Source organism: Raphanus sativus, unplaced genomic scaffold, assembly GCF_000801105.2.
Source record: "Raphanus sativus cultivar WK10039 unplaced genomic scaffold, ASM80110v3 Scaffold0227, whole genome shotgun sequence".
NCBI lineage: Eukaryota > Viridiplantae > Streptophyta > Magnoliopsida > Brassicales > Brassicaceae > Raphanus > Raphanus sativus.
Window position 1 is genome coordinate 12,032 of NW_026615547.1, and position 21,879 is coordinate 33,910.

Sequence of the window (21,879 nt, forward strand, 5' to 3'; positions counted from 1 at the left end):
TTAAATCTAACATTTTTACCCCCCAAAAAGAAATAAATATGACATTGAATACGATAAATATCAATATAGGAATTTTTGAATGGGGGAGAATAGTTGCCAGTGGGGGTGCTCATCTGGTCAACCTTTGTAAATTGTAACTGAAAAAATAAAAAGGCGAGAGAACTGTGGCATCACTATTTTGATTAATTAACCACATTTATTTTTTGAAAAATACAAAATAATCCTACGCATAAATAAACTCGATCCTTTGATAAAATTCTAATTATTAGCCACCCCACCCACCCACCCATAAAAAATTAATACAAAAAACCCAAAAAAAAAACTAATTCTCTCTCCTTCTTAAGAAGAAGCCGCTTCGCTTCATTTCGTCCCCAATTAATCTTTCCACACTTCACCAAAAGCATTTCTCAACAAACAAAAACTTTTTTTCTTATCGTTGTTACTCTTAAGTTTTGTAGCTTTAATTTATAAGAAGAGATTCGAAGATCATCTTTGTCCTTTTCAGATGGGTCTTGATGATTCATGCAACACGGGTCTTGTTCTTGGTTTAGGACTCTCAATAACGCCTCATATTTACAATCCTGCCATCAAGAAAACTTCCGCAACCGTGGATCACCATCTCGATCCGTCGTTGACCCTAAGCCTCTCCGGTGAGAGTTACATGACCAAGACGGTTGAGATGACCGTTGCCGGCGCTGGGAGCCAAGTTTGTCGGCAGACTTCGTCTCATAGCGGAATCTCCTCTTTCTCGAGCGGAAGGGTAAAGAGAGAAAGAGATATCTGCGGCGAAGAAGAGGCGGGGGAGACGACGGAGAGAGTGGTGTGTTCGAGAGTGATTGATGATCATGAAGACGAAGAAGGTGTTAGTGCTCGTAAAAAGCTTAGACTCACTAAACAACAATCCGCTCTTCTTGAAGAGAGCTTCAAACAACACAGCACTCTTAATCCCGTATGATATAGTTAATTATTTCCGTTCGTTAATATGTTCTTATTTACGTTGATCATATCGTAATTAATATTATTTAAATATTCACAGAAGCAAAAACAAGCTCTTGCGAGACAGCTGAATCTAAGGCCTAGGCAAGTTGAAGTGTGGTTCCAAAACAGGAGAGCTAGGTAAATTTAATTGATTAAATTTTTTAAGAATTTTTTGGTCCATGTATATTTCATTTTATTCTTATATGACTTCTTAAAATTGGGCAGGACAAAACTAAAGCAAACAGAAGTGGATTGTGAGATTTTGAAGAAATGTTGTGATACTTTAACGGATGAGAATAGAAGGCTTCAAAAAGAGCTTCAGGATCTGAAGGCTTTAAAGATGTCCCAACCTTTCTACATGCATATGCCGGCGGCGACTTTAACGATGTGCCCTTCTTGTGAGAGACTCGGCGGTGATGGTGCTGGTACTGGAGGAGGCGGAGGTACGGTTGAGGTTGATGAAGGAACGGCGAAGGGAGCTTTCTCCATCGTCACAAAGCCTCGTTTCTACAACCCTTTCACTAGTCCTTCTGCAGCTTGTTAATTACCTATTAATTAATTTGTTTTTCCACATCCAATTAGGAATTAGTTAGAAGTTAAATCCGGAAAAAGTCCTGAGTTAAAATTTGCGGAATATTGGGGAATAGTCTTTATAGACAAGACTCTTCAACGATCCCACTTTATTTTTCGGTGGGATTGTTGGTTGATGAAGAAATTTATAGTTTGTAATTATACTAGTACTTACTAATCCATCTTCTTTTGTTATTTTCTTCAAATGTATTAGTGTTATAATATAATTTTGCTTGTAAAAATGAATAATATAATAAAATTTGTACAACTTTCAGTGACTTATTACGCCTTACCAAATGATTATTTATTCACTTCAATATAAAATTAATTTATTATATTTTATATCCTAAGCTTGTAAAATAGATATAGGTTATAGTTTTGGTTCACACTTAAAATGACGTATACTACAAAACTCATCGCTTTGCTTCTTTCTTTTCAAAGGTTGTCTAAGCGTTCTTAGATTGATTCTATTAACAGGAAGATCGTGTATATATTTGTAAAAGTATCCACAACGATTTTATTATTACAAAGTTTCTAAAGATCAATTATTCTTGACTAGTCGTTCATCGAAATGAGGCATGGAGCAAACGTAGTTTTATTTTCAACCGTAGAAACTAAGAATGGAAATATATTCAATCGATAAAAATTACACCAAGAAATAACACCACAATTTATAAGTAAATAGATTGATCGACGAAACTGAAAACATAGAGAGGGCGAAGGTAGTGAAAGAAAAGAAGTTGAAGAAGATTTTTAATCCAGTAAGCCAAACAATTCCATTTTTAGATTATTCCAAAAACTTTTTTAACGCAACAAACTTTTTTTAATAATCTAAATCAAATCTTGTTTTTCAAAACGGAATAATCGTTTTATTAAAAAAGTTACACAATTATAAAAAATTTAGTTCCGAATAAAATGATTTTATTTTTAGATTATCCAACGCAACAAACATTGAAAAATCATTTGATGGGTGTGAATGATTTTAAGTGAGGGAGATAAAGGGTGTGGGGGTAAGAGGTTAGCTCACGTGTTTCGATACACCTCCTTAAATTCATACCTTTTTAATTTGTTCATCCATAATAACAATAATAAATCATTTATACAGATAGCTTAAACTACTATGATCCTGACAAATTAGAAAGCCAATAGCTAAATACACCCAATGCAGAAACGTGTTCACATATGCAATCAAATATTATCCATCAATAAACAACAATAAAAAAATACCAGACTCGAATCACAACGCTTACTAGCAAAGAAAAGAATTGCAAGTACATTTTATTTTACGAAAATAACTGGAAATAAATAATTCATAATAAATTTGAAATAAATGTTCTTGAAGATTTGAAGTAGTGAGATGCTCTGTCTTTAAGGGGTAAGGTGGGACATGTTTCACGTGATTTTCTCTTCATATTTTCTTCTCATGACCATGTTACAGATATGTTGATTAATTATAGTATGACTTTTCATACTTCATAGTATCCCTATATTTATTATACACGTATACTCATTTTGTTTAATAAATACTTGAAAAGGAGACATACTGTATTTACTAGCATATATATATATATATATATGAAAATGATAGCGAGAGATATTCATAAAGTAATTAATTACTTGATGCATGAACTCGTATTATCATATATACGTATCATATTCATGAATCTTCCAATTTCAAACGTACATGCCGAAGATGCACTTTACTAAGCTCATAAATACCATTATGGGTGGATTGTTTTAGCAAACAATAGATTTAATACCAATCTTTAATTCATCAAACCACAATCACATACTCCCTCCGTTCCTAAAAGATAGATGTTCTAGAGAAAAAATTTGTTTCAAAAAGATAGATGTTTTATATTTTCAATACAATTTTTGTCAACTAATAATGAAAAATTGTGAAGTCCAAAAACATTAATTGTAATTCGTAAAATCTTATTGGTTAAAAGTATAGAAAATATAAAATTACAGAAAACGATGCATTTATAACTAAATTTTAATATATTTTATTAAAAAGTGTGAAAATTCTAAAACATCTATCTTTTTGAAACAGAGGGAGTACATCTTATCGTAATTAATACTAGTATCGAAGCCAGTTACAAAAAAAAAAAAATTAATACTAGTATCATCGCGAAGAAATGCTAGTTTCTCAGTTGTCGTATGTGTTGCATGATATTCCGTACATCTAAAAGCTGATTCCACTAACATTAACAATATCATTTACTCCCTCGGTTTCATTTTACCTGTCGTTCTATATTTTGACACACAGACTAATAAAACATTTAAATTTGTATATTTACTAGATAAAAACATCATTACCAATACACATACCCAGATTTCAATCAATAGAAAAATAACTTAGAATAAAAGATCAATAAATTTTGCATTAAAATCATAAAACAACAGTTATTTTGAAACAAAAAATTTGCTCTAAAATGATATCTAATTTGAAACGGGGAGAGTAATATACATTGGTTGTCTAATTTAACATATATTCAAAAAAAAAATACATTGGTTGTCTAAAAAAGAGGTCCAAGTAGAAAGAGATGTGGTTGAGACTGATCTGCAGAAGTAATGTGGACTGTATGTTTTCATGATTTCACCGGAACTAATACTTCTGTTATTTGGAAAAGGAGGTGTAAAATTATTTTATTGCTTTTCTTCTAGTAACGAAATTAATAGTGAAATGTTTTGCGTATAGAATAGTATAGGGACTATAAACATGCGTGATGATGGCAAGTGAGACGACGAGAGAGTCCACATGAAAATCATAAGATTGGTGACCCTGAAATTAAGGTGGTGGACCATTTAATGATGAGATGACTTGGGGAATCGATGACATTCTTGAAAGCTTTAGAGGAGGGTGTATTCAACTAGGAATTTTAAGTGATTTGTATTAAAATGACAAATCTACTGTTATTCAAACGTAGATTTAAAAAAACACTTTAAAATCCACTGTTATTGAACTTGACATTTTATAAAACAATCTGAAATCCACTGTTATTGAACAAAATTTAAGTTGGAGATTTTAGAGTACTTTAAGGAGGGTGTATTCAACCGAGAGTTTTAGGTGATTTATATTAAAATGACAAATCCACTGTTATTCAAACATAAATTTTAAAAACTCATTTAAAATCCACTGTTATTAAACTTGACATTTCGTAAAGTACTTTGAAATCCACTGCTATTGAAAATATTTTAAGTTGTGGAGTTTTAGGGGTATGTATTCAATTTAACATTGAATGTGATTTGATTTTTAATGGAGTTTTAGATGATTTTAATAAGTTGGAGAGATTTAGGTGATTTTTGTTAAACTACTCTAGAATATCACCTAAAACAATGGGATTTGAGTTTTATTTTTTTAACTAAGAAACTCCACCCAAACACCCTGAAATCACCTCAAAACTTTAAAACTCCACAACTTAAAATATTTTCAATAACAGTGGATTTCAGAGTACTTTACGAAATGTCAAGTTCAATAACAGTAGATTTTAAATGAGTTTTTAAAATTTATGTTTGAATAACAGTGGATTTGTCATTTAAATACAAATCAGCTGAAACTCTCGTTGAATACACCCCCCTTAAAGTTTTGATGTGATTTTAGGGTGTTTGGATGGAATTTCTTAGTTAAAAAAATTAAAACTCAAATCTCATGGTTTTAGGTGATATTCTAGAGTAGTTTACAAAAATCACCTAAATATCTGCAACTTATTAAAATCATCTAAAACTCTATTAAAAATCAAATCACATCAAATGTTAAATTGAATTCACCCCATAAATGTTTCTAGAGTGTTTAAAGAGAATTCCTTAGTTACAAAAACAAAAGTCCAAATCCCAATGTTTTAGATGAGATTTTAGAGTGTTTTAACAAAAGTCACATCAAATTCTCTAATTCTCATACAATCATCAAAAAACTCATGTAAAATCAAATCACTTCAAATTTCAGATTCAATACATTCCCTTAAATCTATTTTTATGGATTCATTCTCTTTAAGTTTCTACTTTCTCGTTTGTAAAACATTTTATTCTCATGCCTTAAATATAAAAGCCTTTATGTTCAAAAAAAAAGTTTCTACTTTCTCGTTTTCCCTTTATAGTGATTAGATTATTATCATAAGCAACATTTAAATCCAAATCTAATTTTACTCTATGGTACTTTTCTCGTATATATGTTTTTTCCTCAGTATTGTTTTTAATAATGTAAAGTTCGGAATCTAAAAGCTCGTACAAGGAAAAATCCAGTTTTATAAATAAATATGTATATGAAAAAATGGATATTTATTCCTCAAGAATTTGAAATCAGCAGTTTTAATACTCAAATATTATTCGCGTATAGTTATTTTTAATTAATAGTTGACTTTGCAAAATTTGAAAACAGAAAATAACGGTTCCGTCAACTTTTTTAATAGTTAAACATTTTAATCATAAATTTGTGCAGTCAATAATTAGTTGTGGAACAAATATATGCATATAATATTTAAATATTTAATTTTCTGACTGAAAATACTTGAGAAATTAAAAACAACAATCATTTTTTTTAAATCACAATTTAAAATATTTTTAAGTTAGATATAACCAATATATACAAAATGTTTGTCTTTTGAAAGAGATTTTTGAGTACTTACAATGATGTATAGAATAATACAAATAATTATAGTTGCATCTTATTGTTGATGTACTTCGTATCTATAAAATTTACTATGGATGATTTCGTATTGCTTACAAGCATATGCTATACATTGGATTTTTACTAAAAAATCATATGTAATTATCTCTACTTTTAGACAATCATATATTCAGTAATATAATATAAATAGCAAATATTTTTGAATATGCTTTTTTATAAAAATATTATTTTATGGGATTAAGTATCTTGTATATTGGTTTAAATTGATAATTATTTTTAAGAAGTTATTTTGAAAATAATCTAAACTTATTTTGTAAACATGAAGCACATCAACTATACGATGTAATTGTAATTTATTTTATAAGTTTTTTTTTGTTAATTTTCAAAATTCATAAAATACTTAGTTTCATTAATCTATACTATTAAAGTACAAGCACATTTGGATTTTTACTCTATTTACCCCTATTAAAGAGGCTTTCTTTTGTATTCATTAATGACATTTTAGACATTCTGCATTGGTTTCTTTTTTAATTGTTTTTGGTTTGTCATTAACCACCGGTTTCCTAATTCAATTTTGGTATGTGATTATTCTGTGTTTGATACTGCATCATTTTAATATTTTTCCAACCGGACATGTTTGAAACTGCATCATTTTTTCTCAAACTATTTAATAGTTTGGTTTTAAACCGCTTTTCTTAAATATAATCCCAACTATCTAACAAAAATTATTTATAAAAAAGAAAAATTGTTTATTGGTTCAACCAGTGGTTCAACCGGTAACCGGATTTCGATTTTAGTAGTTTTTATTGGATTTTTAAATTTTGTTTTTTTTTTTCAAACCCGAACTGAATTTATCTTTGATCAACCGGTAATCCGTTCAACCGCAGGTCTCAGTCGAATTTTAAAACACCGATCAAAACTATAAAACTGTTATATTGATTTATATTTAAAATATCTAATTCAAAATTAATAATCTAAAAATACATGTATAATATAGTTTTACCGAACATAAATCTAGATATAAATACATATATGAGACGGATTATATAAATACATATACAAGACGTATTATATAAATGTGATTATATAAAATTTTCACCAAACATAAACCCGCGCTTTGAAAGCGCGGGTCAAAATCTAGTTTTAGTTTATCTTATAAGAAAAGAATCGTATAATGTGTTGTAGATTTATTTGTATTGAACAAAGTAAATAAAATATCTGTATATATTCATAAATACTCGCAAATATCTATATATTTTTCAGATATCTCTATTTTTGGAAGCAAAGCAAATCATAAATCTGAAAAATATGGTACTTTCGATTCTACTTATAATATTTGATCTTAAAATTAGTATCGCATGTTTGCCCAAAAAAAAATTAGTATCGCATGATAATAATATTATAGTTATGAAAGTGACTAATTTGGGGTTGGTTCTTTTAATGATTGATAGATTTGCTTTACGGTCCACGTACGAACGTAATTACTGTATTAAGAATAGCAAAAGACATGTGTCGATTGCTGGTTAAATTGTCGGTTTGTCGATATATTGTTCCCGACTTTTCATTTTTAAATCGTACTACTATTTTTTAATCACTAGTATGATTTTGGTAGAAGACTCGAAAATAAATCATATTTTTTTAATTTCTTGAATGATAATCCGTTTGCAAAAGTGATATTGCAACAAACATAAGCTAGCATAACAAATCTTCATGTCATAGATAACCTTTATACGCGTTATCTTACCATTATCAATATAATAGTGTGTATATATATGTTTGCTTTATACTTCGTAATTTAGTTAATCAAATATTTAATTTGATTTTGATTACAATCTAGCAGAATCTTAGCTAATGGTGGGCTTATGCAAGTTTTCTACTATTATTATTGTCAGTCCATTTCAAACCCCTTAGTTTTATATTTCTTCATCTCAAATTAAATGTTTTTTTTTGAACAAATCTCAAATTAAATGTTGTTTTAAAGTTTTTACACATGAATTGAAAGAACTTTGGTTTGTGTAATATAATTCTTACAAATATAACAAAAAATTTTGTCTTAGTTTTAACAATCTGAATTAAATATAATGGAACATTTATATTAAGCAAGATTGAAATGCTAACACAACAGTATATGTTATACTACTATTTTACACCAACAATGATATACTACTATTTAAAAGGTGGCTTAGTTATATACGGTCAATAATAGGCTTAAAGCTTTTAAGCTAATCAACATTGGTTGCTCAACACGTTCTGAGACCCACCATTGCGCGTGTTTGTTAAAGGTTGGTAGATAATGCCGAATAATTTCACTTAGCATTAAATATATATCATACAGGTAATAAAAGTAGCATATGACTTTTGATGTAATTGTTTTGTATAAAAAGGTAAGGAAATAGCTAATATCATGATTTGATTTCTTAGACCTTCGTATATAAGTATAAATTTTAAACAATATAATTCTATTAGTTATTACTTCTCTTAAATATATTTCTTTTCTGGTGTCCGTGCATCTAAAATATTAGTCGTCGACGGTAGTTACATATTTTGGAGCTTTAAGCTAGTCATATTATAAACAAATCCTTTTGTCAACAATAACAGCTCTTCTAGTTTCTTTTCTTTTTTGTTCTTGTACAAACTTTGGTTTCTTTATGTCACTTTTTAGCTGTTACTGGACTCAAACCATTGTAAGGAGTGTTTAGATAAATAATTGGGACATTGTCGCGGAAGAAAATGGGCCTATTGAATTAGATCAGACAAGAATCGACGGAGGTGCTATTTCGAAAATCAACTCGTCTAACTACAATCAATACTATTAAAACAGAAGCAATATTTATCTACTTACAAGTAGTCTAGGTGGTTACAAGTAGTCTAGGTGGGACAATTCCATCTAATACTAACTTTGATATTTTCCCCTAATACATCGGTTATAATATTTTGTCTATATCCTATCGATTACAACTTGACTATTTTAATATTTCAAATATTCAATTTCTCTTTACGGATTATTTGCATTATCATACCAAAATTATATTCAACTCCATGACAAATCGTTCATATCGTAACTACAATTTATAGTGTATGATCATAATATGTGTTGTCCATTTCTCATAGAATCAAATATTATTAATCTGTAACATGAATGTTGACACCATTTGTCTAACGACTTTAATGGTACAGCAATCATCACGTAACTTTTAATGGTCTTATATATTATTCATTCCTCAAAGAACCACAGATTTTAAACCTGCAACATGTAAGTTCACACCTGCATATTTTGATCTTCCCACCAAGCCTTTTAAGCCAACTACCATAGCCTATAACTCTTTTACTCCCGTATATTAGCCATTTCTCTTTCGAACCAAAGCTATCTACACCGCCATTTGGCAAGAAAAACCAAAGCACTTATTCTTGCAACCATCATAAAATTGTTTCACCAATACAATGGCACGTTCATTGAGAATATATGACTGTAGAGTACAATTCTAACAATTTATATCAAAATTGTTTACAGAACCTTAGTAAGTTAGTATGTTTTAAGCATTGGTACACTGTTATTTCGTGAACAAGTATATAATGCAGCAGTTAACGGTTTTGATGTAATCCATCATTCAAATGGTCGATCCCAACAATATCTTTTTTTTTTCAATCTGATACTAACAATATTATTTTTTTCAATCTCATACCACCAACTTCTGTTTTCAAAAAAAGTTTATAACTGATTTATGCATGTATCTATATCTTTATTCTATTTAAAATTTTAGCTGTTCCTAGAATTTAGGACCTGCCCACGACTGCATTTTAATCTATTATTTAAATATTTTAATAATAAGATCTCTAAAAGATATTATTAAGTATCCTCTTTAAGACTGCATTTTAATAATATATTTTTATTTAAAATTTAAATATACAATTCTTTTAAATATTAAAATTCGTAATTGATATTAACTATAATTATAAACGAATATTAAATCATTTTTTACTTACAAAATAAAAATAAATAAAATTTCTCTAATATTTATATATTAATTTGTATCTATACTATTAAAGCAAAATACCTAATAGATTTTTGCCCTTGAATATTGGAGTTATTTCCAAAACCATGCCATTCCCTTTTTAAGCAAAATTAATTAATGTAACAATTATAGAATTAACCAATAAAAAACGAGCAATTTATTTTTCTAAAAAATGAATTAAACCCGTAACTATTCAAAACTGGTTCATATTTTAATCAATGATGAATATATCTAATCTAAACGAGATATACGGCGGATTTCATTCCAAAATATATATTATGTCTTCATTAGTTATTTAATATTTTCGTTTATTTTAAAAGGAAAAGTTTTAAGTATGGTAAAAACTCGGTTCGGATAAGGTAAATATGGTAATATTTCCATGTTCAAATAGGTTGTTGCCGTTTTCTTAAATTTATATGGAAAATGCATTAACTTCAGCATATGTTATTTAGTACATTAAAAAGTCAGGGCATTCACTTCTGCATATTCGATTAATATATTTTATTAGTATTTCGGCAATATTGAAAAGATTTTATGGCTCAAAATTAATTGACAAATCTACAAAATTGTGTAACAACCTAAACTAATTTACTTACTTTATAAATATTCATGACCATTATATTGTTAATCAATATTTAAAAAAAAAATTACCAGTATTGTTGGTGGGTCGAGAAGAAATAACAAAATTATTAGAGAGAAGTTAATGACCCACTATTAATAACATTATTATTTTATCCAGACCCAGATTATTAAAATAAGCAATTTAATCTCATTAAATGAAAAGTTTAGGTAGTATAAAATGTAAAATGATATTAGTATATAGTAGCTAATGATTAATAATATTTTAGGCAAATGTTTCTTATGTGAAAAAATAAGACTAATATAATTCTAAATTGAATAGTTTTTTTAAAATTAAAAAAAATCATTTATAGAACTAAAAACTATTAATAAAATTTCTAAATCATTTTTATGATTATAAAATTCCACTTTTTAAATACCATCTTTAAAATTCATGTATATTTTACAAAGATACAAAATTAGTTTATTAAAAATATCATAGTGTTAGAAATATTTTAAAACACATAATACAAAATTTGAGGAAATTTAAGGAAATTATATAAAAATTGATATCGCTCTTTTAAAGCGCATATCAAAATCTAATATTTATTAAAACCCAAACCATATTATATATATGTGATTGTCAGATTTACCGGTTTGAATGCGGGTCTGGATCGGATTAAAAAGTGCTGATGTAAATATATATTTTTATTACAAATCTACAAAATATTTGTATTGTTGTTAATGAAATAAAATATTTTATCATAAAATAGTTCGTGCTTTGGAAACGCATGTCAAAATTTTGTATTTATTGAAACTAAAAATTGATTATATATATCAAATTAACGGGTTTACCGGTTCGAATGCAGTTTTGGATCGGATCTAAAACCGATGATTCAAATAGAAAAAAATATTACAAATCTACAAAAACATTTGTAATATTATTAATGAAAATATTTTATCATAAAATATTCCGCGCTTTCAAAGCGCGGATCAAAATCTAGTTTAATCTAGTTAAATGGATAGTTAACAAAAAGAAATAGCTGGGACATTGTAGAACTACTAGATACGGCTCATATATATAGCATGCGATATCATATAATATATCTAGTCAAAAAGCAAGATATATGGTAGTGTATGCTCATTTTGCTTCACTTATGATGTATCATGTTAAAAGAACTTTGACCCCTTTTAAGTGATTGATGCATAAAATGTGGACAACCATGTGATTTTGTCAATTCTATTTATGATTCTCTAGATTGTTGTTGCTTTGCGCTAAAACATATTAAAATTTAGTATACATACTTTCGTACATGATCTCTAATATATCAAAGTTTTTTTTAATTTTTTCATTCCTACATAATATCATTCTTTTTTTTTGGGTCAAATCCTACATAATATCATTCAAAATTGCAAAATTGTTATCAAAATTTAATATAACATATCTCTCTCGTAGTTAGGTTGGAAAATAACCTACACACCTTTCGGTTTAAAAGAAAGAAAACTTGCAAGATTTAGTGAAAAGATTTTTTTTTTGAACTGACAGATTTAGTGAAAGATTGCATTTAGTTAATCGTTTAAGTGACAAAAATTTGAAAAGAACATGTGGTTCTCATGAGTTCGTGCAGTTTGCCAAATCATTTTATCTTTAGTAATATAATTGACACATCAAACATTCTCCTTTTGAGTCAAGACCATATGTGGTTGTTCCTTTAATAATTACATTCTTATAAATAGAATATTGTATTTTCACATGCACTCAAAGTTAGAAGATACGTATAAATTTTAACTAATGAAACTTGAAGTACAAAACATTATAATAAATAATTATATACAAATCCTTTTTAATATACCATGTTTTAGAAAAAAGTAATATACCTTGTTTTGCAGATAGACTTCGCCAGCTGACTAACAACAAATAAATTAAAACTTATAAACTGGGGATGAGGAGAGAATATCAAATTATTTCAGTTTTTCTATACGATGATGGCATTGTGAAAAGATTATTTATCAGTAATTTGTCCGTCTGAATATAGCTAAAGGTGGTTGCAAATTAGGTACTTGATATTACCCTAAAACAACATATATATATATACCATAACTCATAAGTTTAGAATCCATTATATTTGTTATCCAACCCGTACATATAAACTCACATTTTGTCGACTAAACTTATATTTGAATATAGTAGTTTTTGATTCAGATATACAATGTTGTACAAGAAATAGTATAAAGAATTTTGAAAAATAACAAAAGAAAGGAGGGAGAGAGACAGAGACGGTAAAGCTAAAGATCTTTACAAATTTACGTAGTGGCCATAACTTTAATATAGTTATGAGCTGTTGCAATATAGTTTGTGTGACATCAAATTACACCATCACTTTTCATTTCCTTATCGCTAAGATCTGATGAAAAACAAAAAAAAAACATCTGATGAAGATAGAAACAGCCGGGAAGTTTCAAGTTGTATGTAAAGGAAACACAAAGAAAAAGCATTAGCTCAGTCACACCACTCACCACTCATCTATTCGTCACGTAGAGTTACAAATTTGGAACATCCCTTAACGGACCCCATTAATCTTATCTTTTAGCTGATTTATTCCATGACTTTCTTTTTGATCAAATCAAACCATGTTTTGTAGACTTGTAGCCACTCTTGTTTCCCATGCTGACCTCATCTAATCATATTTTTCTTCATCACATTCATCATCTTTTTGCCACCTTCATCATTGGATTGCCTATCCGCCCATCAATATCAACGAAAGAGAATTGTTGAAACTTCTTCGCTAAAATTGTGTCGATGGGCTTATTTGATACGGTTATATGAGGTGTTGGCTGCGTTACATAATATCTCATATATATGATCCAGTTAACTTTCAGATTCAGAAAAAAAAAACTCAGATTCAGTCTCATAATTTCACGGCTAACGCTATATAAAGTATTGGATTTGACAGATCTGGCTTAATTAATTCCACCAGCTCTCTCGCATGGTTCATCATATATTCATATATGGACCAAACCAAAACTAACCCAGTAACCCTAACCTTTTTTCAAAAATCTAAAAAGACCTATCCGACCGGACTAGTTAGTTATACACTTATACTTACTTACATGCTATATATATCTTGTATTTTATTATATGATAGATTTTGAACGACGAGAGAGAATTAAGAGAAAAGACGCTTTGAGAGGTTGCGTATGGCGGCTTAAAATAAATATTTTTTTTTCAACGACAATAACAAAAAGGATCGACCATCTAATTTTCTCGTTAGTGTATATCTTGACGAGCCCTTAATCCCCCCCCCCCCCCCCCCCCCCCCCAGCCAAGGCTCACTTAAACGTGATACTGATGGGAGCTGGTCAAAATGGATGAATACTGCGGTATGGGATGGGTTCTACGAGATCACAATGGGGTTGTGAGTTGGATGGGTGCGAGGAAGATACCAAGCTTGAGGTCCCCCTTGGAAGTAGAAGCAGAAGCGATGAGATGGGCAATGATGCAAATGGTTAGACTGCACTTTACTAATGTGTGCTTTGAGACAGATTCTAAGGAGCTAATGGAAGCAGCTAACCAACCGGGGTTAAATCCAGTGATACACTCATACGCCCAAGATATAGCAGCAAATTCTTGCATCAAGGAGGGACTACAAAGTGGTGTTTAAATGCAGAGAAGGAAATCGTGTGGCAGATACAATAGCAAAGGAAGCTATATCTTTAGATAACAATGCTTCCAAATTGTACTTTGTAATGCCAGTTTGGGTAAAATCCTTTGTGGAAGAGGACCAAGATAAGTTGTAAAACATTTTGGTTAATGCAAAGTAGTATTTGAGACAAAAAAAAAAAGACGAGCCCTTATGTCTAAAACTAAAAACTAGCATCTTATTGCCTCAAGGCCCAATATGATCATGTGAAAGATGAGGTCCATTAAGATGAAAATTAACTCCCAGACCCAAGTGCAGACAAAACCCATCATGAAAAAGATTGAAAACCCTAGGCAGTTTAGTTTCAAGCGTAAAATAATAAAACTACTAAATATAATATGTAAATATAATATGTAAAAAGTTGTTATATTGTAAATACTCCTTTGATTTTCTTTTTCGGTTAAATTCATTTCACTTTTTTTTGTTCAGAGCAACTTTTGGTAAACCGAACAAAAAACCAAATAACCCTTCCTACAAACAAACGTGGTTCTCTTCACTAATATAAATCAATATATAATGCAGAATGAAAACAAAGTACAATTTGAGAGATATATATGAACATTTGACCACAACCAGATTGATTATGAGTAGTTCGTAGCATACAAGTACAACAAGACTGGTTAATCACACTACAAAGTTGCTGGTGGAACCACTTGGCATTTAATCTTGTTTTAATTTTTGAAGACATTATACGTTTGTTTGATCATATTCCGGCAGAGCATTCCGGGGGAGGAACAGAAAAACGAGACTTGTCGGTACAGTAATCATAGATCATATGGTTCACTCGGACCCATCTATAACTTCGAGCCTCAACTGGACTCAATTGGTGGTACGCATTGCCTTCCCACCAATTCGTTGGATTAGTTGGACAATCTGCTGGTCCTGGAACCGAACATCCCTCTATATCAAAATCTTTGCAGTACGCATAAAATGGAGCTCCCGACCAATTGATTTTCTCTAATCCTCCACGTGTTGCCCAATCATCGGCTTCCCATAATGTGGAATATACACCCATTGGTTGGAATCTCGGGTATGGTACTTTCCTAGCCTCGTTGTTCTTATAAACCCTAATGGGGACATTGTCTACGTAGAACCTACACACCCCACATATTAAATGAATATTATATCTTATATAATTTATTGCAACAAACAGATCCATGTATTTGAATAATAATTGTTCTTAAATATATCGGACCTTTATGAATGTACCCTAGACAAATATGCTGTCTCTTTCATTCTCTTACTATATGGCCCGTGGCCGACACAATATAATTCAACCAATCATGTCTATCGTAGCAGTATGAAAAGACAGGAATACCGAATATTGTAGTACCAAATTATTGGTTAATTTATTCCTGTTAAATCAACCACATGTGACATTTCTTTTAATAAGTAGTCAGATAAAATGATTTTTAGAACTCAAGTGTTATTGTTAACCACATATGACTTACACAATACGGAGATGGTTCCATGAAATGGCGTATTCGTGGAATTCACGAGAAGGATCAAACCAAAGGTTCACTCTTTGCTCTCTATCGCCTTTACCATGAGCAAATACGTTAGTTTGCACAGTGTAAGGTTGTCCACTTCGGTTTCCCAAGAATTCAAAATCTAGTTCATCTCTTACAGAATCTGTATCCGAATTCATCTGCATAATAATTACATATATCGATTTATTTATATTATAACCAAAGCTTTTAAAATGTAATAAACTTAAAATATTTGTATATATATATATTACATAGAACGCAGCTACTGTTCCTGCGGAATCACCCGGGATGAGTTTAATTTTCATGCTAACGCGGCCAAACAAATATTGCTTCTTCGAAGCGAACCCACATCCTAAACCAATGTTAACCAAAATATTTTTAAAATGGATTTGACAGTATATATTAATTAGGTTTGAATAGAAACGAATATGATGCATGTAAGTACCTGAGCTAGGGTCCAACTTGAGCTGAATGGCTCTTCCTCCATCGATTTGAGTGATATGAGTATCGGACCACGTGATTCTAAAGTCATCCGCAAACTTAGCTGGTCTACTCAAAACCGGCCGGTACAAAGCTGCAAATAAGCATAAGCTTATAAAGAAAGCATTCCTTGCAGAGAAGAGTGACACCACCATTGTTGCTTTGTAGTCGAATATTAGTGAAAATCTTGTGATGATAGGTTTGATCGAAGCCATATTTATAGAGAGGATGTAGGTAATGTATGTATATTTATTGTTCTATTGAGGAAGGTATCATTTAGAGCTTAGCTTTTCGGTACAGCTTGCCACTGATCGATCGTTTCAAATTTGTTTGGACCTACCACTTCTTTATTATTGTTGTTATTATTATCTTTTATAATACTCACTGAATTTGTCTTGTTTTGATTCCCCAATCTTGCTGTTCTTTCACTCTTTTTGTTATTTGAATTTGATTTATTTCGTATACTTTTTAGTAAAAACTAATCAAATTACTTATTATATTTTTCGTAGCGTCATGTTAACCAAGTAAAGTATTTATACGAAGAATTGTAGTAACTATGTAAACAAAATTCTGATTCCACTATATTGCGATCAAAAAAATTTATTCTCTCAATTATTGAAGCAGATAAATTTTGGCAACGGACTGAACTGATAGACGCGGTGGGATCTCAATCAGACGCGTGTCACCACTGCACTCCTCTGCTATGCTTCGCGAAGATGATCATAAAGTTAGTTTTCGTATTTTTGTATCACACCAAAAGTATATCTCAATATCACACGGTTGAAACCCTAACTTAATATAATGGTTAACTACACTTAATTTGATTCGAGGCGAGCGAGATGACGTACTTTCTTTTGTTCTCGGCCCTATGGTAGGATGCTAAGAGTTGTTCGATACTTAGATTTAATTATTATTTCATAGTCCTGTGTTCCTTGTTTACTTTCCGCGATTTTTTAGTTGCTTTGATGAGAGTAGCTGTGAAGTATTTATACTCGTACATGAACATTCTAATTTTCAAGAAAATGTGGAGAGTCGTCAGAGTAGGGATATGTCTATGTTTAATTTATGTATATTAGCTTTCATTACCACACAAGTCGTGGTCTTTGAATATTTTTTTTTTTTTTTGTAAAATCCTTGAATAGTTTTTTTATTTTGCTATTAAATCGTCCAATAGTTTTATTTTGGTAAAAAAATCGTCGAATAGTTCACATTCCCATCTCTATTTATATCGTTTTCTCACTCAAACATCGTAAGATAAATAAATTATATCTGGCACCTTGACACTTTAGTTTCGAAACTTCAATCAAGTTTTATCTTGTAAAAAAAAAAAGTGATTTGCATAGAAAATATAAAGTAACTGTTGATTGGCTAGTCCTTTTAGGACAACCCCGTTTGAAATTATATGAATGATCTCTGTATAATAGCGTTCAACTGCGAATTTACTCTATATAGATATGCCCATTTCATAGTATAACTTTTTGAATAGAATTTTTTTCCTATAAATTTTAGCTACAATGTAATACACCATGAAAATTTTTGGACGAAAACGATAGTTATCAAAACAAATTAAGTCTAAATAATCTATAGGACACCCCACTGGACAAACCCACATGGAACTAAGAGCTATAGATAAGAAATTGACGGGCTTCATAAATTTTGTAAAACAAATCTATTTAAACCAAAATTAATGTTATGTTTTTTGTATTATTTTTCGACCTTCCCCTTATTTGATTTAATATGCTACCCACCAACTTTTTGTCGTACTCGTTCAGTAATCAGTATGATAACACAGCTCAGCCAGTCAGCCGACAATAAAATTATTTGAGCTATATCGGAAAACTACTATTTTCAAACACAAGCAACGGATGTCCTTGGAGATTAACTGAACGTAACGTTTTCCTCAAATCTTTTTTTCCGATCTTTCTGATTTAAAAGGCCAGAGAACCAACACTACTTTGAAAGCCCAATGGGTTGTTTCATCCTATCAAAACCTGTAACACCTAAAAGATATAGACCACTAAGAGCAAAATATTTAAATCATTATAGAACATATGGAACGGGTTGGATTGACGGACGGATCCATGAGTTCTGACCTCTTAATGTATACGGTATTAATTTTCAGTTTTAGTTTTTATTTATTTATACTAAATAGTATATTTGTAATATTTGATCGTTTTATACTGACTAAGCTAGGTGTTGGTATTTGGATATCCACTCGAATTCGGTTAAAATCTATCCGGGTTTGAGATTTTCGAGTTTATAGATTCTATCTCTATTCGGGTATTTATAAATTTTGGTTCCAATTTGTTTTAGATCTTTTCGGGTTTGATAACCCGTTAAATTATTTTAAAATTTTCAAAATTTATATATCTTTAAATATCCTTTAAATCTAAAAAAATATAACATGTAAATTTGAGTAATGTAAGATAAAGTACCTAAATTAAAAATTAAAAATTAAAAATAGGTTTAACTTGAATATTTGGATGAAGAATAAATATATATATATTAAGTATTTTTGGTGTTTTGATTATTGTTTATCTACTTTAAATGTTTACTTTTGACTATTTTTTATATTTCAAATATTTGAAACAACTTAAAATAGCTCATATCTTGGATATTAACTCGAAAAATAGCTAACATATTAAAGTATATATAAATATGATTTATATACATTCGAATATCCGAAATATTTCGTTCGGATAAAGTTTGGTTATGGTTCTCTAAATACCAAAATGGTAAATCTGTTTGGATATTATCTAGTTTCAGTTCAAATTTGGTAATATTTTTTTCGTTCATATTTGTTAAATGAAAATTGATATTATAATTTCCATGAATTATTTGTCCAATAAAAATGTATTTTTTTTAAATTTGACATTGATTTAATTAAGAAGTTAATGAAGTGTATTTAATTCAAATTTAGTTTTCGAAAACACATTAATGTAAGTGGAATAGACAAAACATTAAAATATGAAGTATTATTTAATTGTGTATTTAATTCAAATTTAATTTTGGAAAACACATTAATCAAAGTGAAAAAAACAAAACATTAAAATAAGAATTATTATTTAATGTCAGCGACATGAAAGTGTAAATAACACTGAAAACTAAGGGGTATTCTATATGGATACTTCTCTTTTAATAATATAGATGAAGTGAAAAAAAAATGAACTAATAGTTTTAACTTTTAACTGTACAAAACCAATTACCGATTCCTCTTTGGAGACAGTCATGATAGAGATCCCAAATGAAAACCAATTCATATTATTCCCATTAAAAAATATATAAGTAATCATAATAAACATGTATTGAAATTTATATACAATTTATTAAGAATTTTAGAGATGGCAGACATTTTATGCTCCAGCATTATCATTTTCGGATAATAGATAAATGCCTTAGATCATCATTATCGCTGTATCTTAGAGTGTCCTTAGCTTAATTTTAATTAAAAAGAAAATCAAAACAATTAATAATAGAAAGACGACGTGTCTTAGTTAAGATACAAATTTGCTCGTCCTTAGCTGGACACGCGTCGCTCTCTCTTCTTCCCGTCTAATCTTCTTCGGCGACAGAGAATAGGAATCAACTTCCCAGCATCAAACAAATCGTCTCCCTCTTCCTCACTTTTGATTGATAATACTCAGGAGTTAAAGTTCAAGCAGGGAGGCCCTTTGTGGTATGTAGGTTTGTGATCCAATCTGCTGTTTCCTGATTTGATGTTGAATTGCTATGATCTGATTATAAAGCTGTGATTTTTTTTCTTAATCTGGGGTTCATGAAATTGGATTGAAAGGTTGTGACTTTCTGAGAATTTACGTTTCCTTTTGTTTCTGAGATTTTTTTTGTTTATGTCATGTACTTTCTTCATCCGTTGGATTATTTTACAGATGATATATAATTAAGAACCATCCATTCTCTCAAGCGGTACAGAAACGAAGGATGTAAAGGGTTGAAAAAATGACTCGTCATATAAAATGACTCGTCTCTCTTCCATCTCCCCGCAGAAACCAAAGCAAAGGAAGAAAAATATGGCTCAAACTCTCGATTGGGATGTTGTTATTGATGAAATCTCAGGTACTTTTAAGACACAGAGTTGTGGGCGTGTCTGATTTCTAATATACATTTGTTTTGTGTGTGTGTTTAAGGGGTTTATGAGATCTTAGAAGCTATGGGAATGGCTTCCATGAGCAGCTCTAATGGAGAAAGCCTTAAACTTTGCGTGTTTGACTTGAGGAGAGGCCAAAACGAAGGACATGAGCTTGACAAGATCTTGTTCTTCTTTCCTCCTGATGTATCCTTCTCCTCTCAGCTCTCTGTTATCGGCCTCAGCGAAGGTCTTATCATATTCACCAGGTCAGCTTCTAGATAAATTCTCTTTCTTTTCAAAGAAGACCATCCATTGATTTCTCTCACTGCGGATCATCTTCTCATGAGTTTTGAGGTTAACATTATGTTTCACAGCTCCTGTTTGGTTTTACTGAAACATTGTTTATAGAATTTAAAATGCAGACTTTTCTCACCAGAAGCAGCTTGTGAGGTAATAGAAGCAGAGAGACATTCTCATGTCTTCTATGAAGCCGAGCCTGATATATGGATGGTCATGGTACATCCTTATCAACTCCGTTTCTTCTTTGAATCTCTCATTTTTCGTATGCATTTATTTGTAGAGCAAATTTTTTATAATAGTCTCTCTTAGGCTGTAGAGAAAAATAAGGAGATTGAAGCCATATGGAGGGTTGATGCATTGCAGAAGGTGCTAAAGAAAGTCCATTCCCTCTTTGTTATGTTTCACGGATCAGTTAGGTCATTGCTTGATAAAGAACCATCTGGTGGGCTTATCGGATCACACTTGCAGTTATATGTTTTGTTTTGGAATTTTTAAACCTAATGACTAACCAAAAGTCCCATCAATAATCACAAATTTCATTAAAGTTCCATAACAATGTCCTAAACTACAAATTTCATTAAAGTTCCATCTGCATCAATGAACTTTGAGGGAGGGTCTTAATTTTAATTTTTTTATTATTTTTTTTTTTACTTTTTTGTTTGTTAAAAAAAGAAAAAACGGACCAATCGCGGGCCACCACGTTGCGTGGGGCCCGCGTAACAGTGACGTACCGGATTCATACAGAAGAGGCACAGAGGGACGAGTTCATTGATAGTTGATTATTTTAATATTTTTCTGTCTGGAAAAGCGTGTGAACTCAGTTGACGAACCTTTAATGCTAATGCCCTAAGAGCATCATTAACCCTAGCACTCCTAATAGAGTGCTTAATCACTTTTTTAATAATAAATAGGTGTTAAGCACTTTTTTAAGCAACATCTAATTTTTGTCCTCCAATGCAAGTATTTTATTTAGGGGTTTTAAAAAAAAATTAAACATTAATTGCTTTATTTAAGATAAATTTATTTATTATATAAAACATATTAAAAGATCAAAAAAAAAATTTAAGAAACACTT

The 21,879-nt window shown here is 30.2% G+C and overlaps 3 protein-coding genes across 6 annotated transcripts; 2 read left to right on the plus strand and 1 right to left on the minus strand.

Moving 5' to 3' along the window:
• Positions 1-364: 364 nt before the first annotated feature.
• Positions 365-1,845, plus strand: LOC108855736 (homeobox-leucine zipper protein HAT22). The gene is made up of 3 exons (XM_018629621.2): positions 365-949; positions 1,037-1,116; positions 1,204-1,845. Exons 1-3 carry the CDS (start codon positions 506-508, stop codon positions 1,520-1,522), a joined length of 843 nt encoding a protein of 280 aa, XP_018485123.1. The 5' UTR covers positions 365-505; the 3' UTR covers positions 1,523-1,845.
• Positions 1,846-14,944: 13,099 nt separating this feature from the next.
• LOC130501606 (probable xyloglucan endotransglucosylase/hydrolase protein 7) lies at positions 14,945-16,648 on the minus strand. The gene is made up of 4 exons (XM_056996445.1): positions 16,383-16,648; positions 16,189-16,289; positions 15,899-16,095; positions 14,945-15,541 (listed from the first exon to the last, which is right to left on the minus strand). Exons 1-4 carry the CDS (start codon positions 16,630-16,632, stop codon positions 15,151-15,153), a joined length of 939 nt encoding a protein of 312 aa, XP_056852425.1. The 5' UTR covers positions 16,633-16,648; the 3' UTR covers positions 14,945-15,150.
• Positions 16,649-19,892: 3,244 nt separating this feature from the next.
• Positions 19,893-21,360, plus strand: LOC108834627 (vacuolar fusion protein CCZ1 homolog B). Of its 4 annotated transcripts, none has more exons than XM_056996447.1 (5): positions 19,893-20,101; positions 20,305-20,491; positions 20,563-20,770; positions 20,927-21,020; positions 21,121-21,360. In XM_056996447.1, the coding sequence occupies exons 2-5, from the start codon at positions 20,392-20,394 to the stop codon at positions 21,175-21,177; spliced, it is 459 nt and encodes a 152-aa protein (XP_056852427.1). In that variant the 5' UTR covers positions 19,893-20,101; positions 20,305-20,391; the 3' UTR covers positions 21,178-21,360. The 4 variants fall into 4 exon arrangements, 3 of the variants coding, with proteins under 3 accessions (XP_056852427.1, XP_018463457.1, XP_018463456.1); XR_008939815.1 differs by having other exon boundaries at positions 19,898-20,093; positions 20,563-20,708; positions 21,114-21,360; XM_018607955.2 differs by having other exon boundaries at positions 19,898-20,101; positions 21,114-21,360.
• Positions 21,361-21,879: the final 519 nt, after the last annotated feature.

What these genes read in the sequence shown, in the direction of transcription:
- LOC108855736 (XM_018629621.2), top strand. Translation starts at nt 506, where the DNA reads ATGGGTCTTGATGATTCATGCAACACGGGTCTTGTTCTTGGTTTAGGA. An exon ending in AACACAGCACTCTTAATCCC is followed by an intron (nt 950 to 1,036) that starts GTATGATATAGT and finishes AAATATTCACAG; the next exon opens with AAGCAAAAACAAGCTCTTGC. An exon ending in TTCCAAAACAGGAGAGCTAG is followed by an intron (nt 1,117 to 1,203) that starts GTAAATTTAATT and finishes AAAATTGGGCAG; the next exon opens with GACAAAACTAAAGCAAACAG.
- LOC130501606 (XM_056996445.1), bottom strand. Translation starts at nt 16,632, where the DNA reads ATGGCTTCGATCAAACCTATCATCACAAGATTTTCACTAATATTCGAC. An exon ending in CAAGTTGGACCCTAGCTCAG is followed by an intron (nt 16,290 to 16,382) that starts GTACTTACATGC and finishes ACATTGGTTTAG; the next exon opens with GATGTGGGTTCGCTTCGAAG. An exon ending in TGGAACCATCTCCGTATTGT is followed by an intron (nt 15,542 to 15,898) that starts GTAAGTCATATG and finishes TGGGGTGTGTAG; the next exon opens with GTTCTACGTAGACAATGTCC.
- LOC108834627 (XM_018607955.2), top strand. Translation starts at nt 20,392, where the DNA reads ATGACTCGTCTCTCTTCCATCTCCCCGCAGAAACCAAAGCAAAGGAAG. An exon ending in TGTTATTGATGAAATCTCAG is followed by an intron (nt 20,492 to 20,562) that starts GTACTTTTAAGA and finishes TGTGTGTTTAAG; the next exon opens with GGGTTTATGAGATCTTAGAA. An exon ending in CTGATATATGGATGGTCATG is followed by an intron (nt 21,021 to 21,113) that starts GTACATCCTTAT and finishes AGTCTCTCTTAG; the next exon opens with GCTGTAGAGAAAAATAAGGA.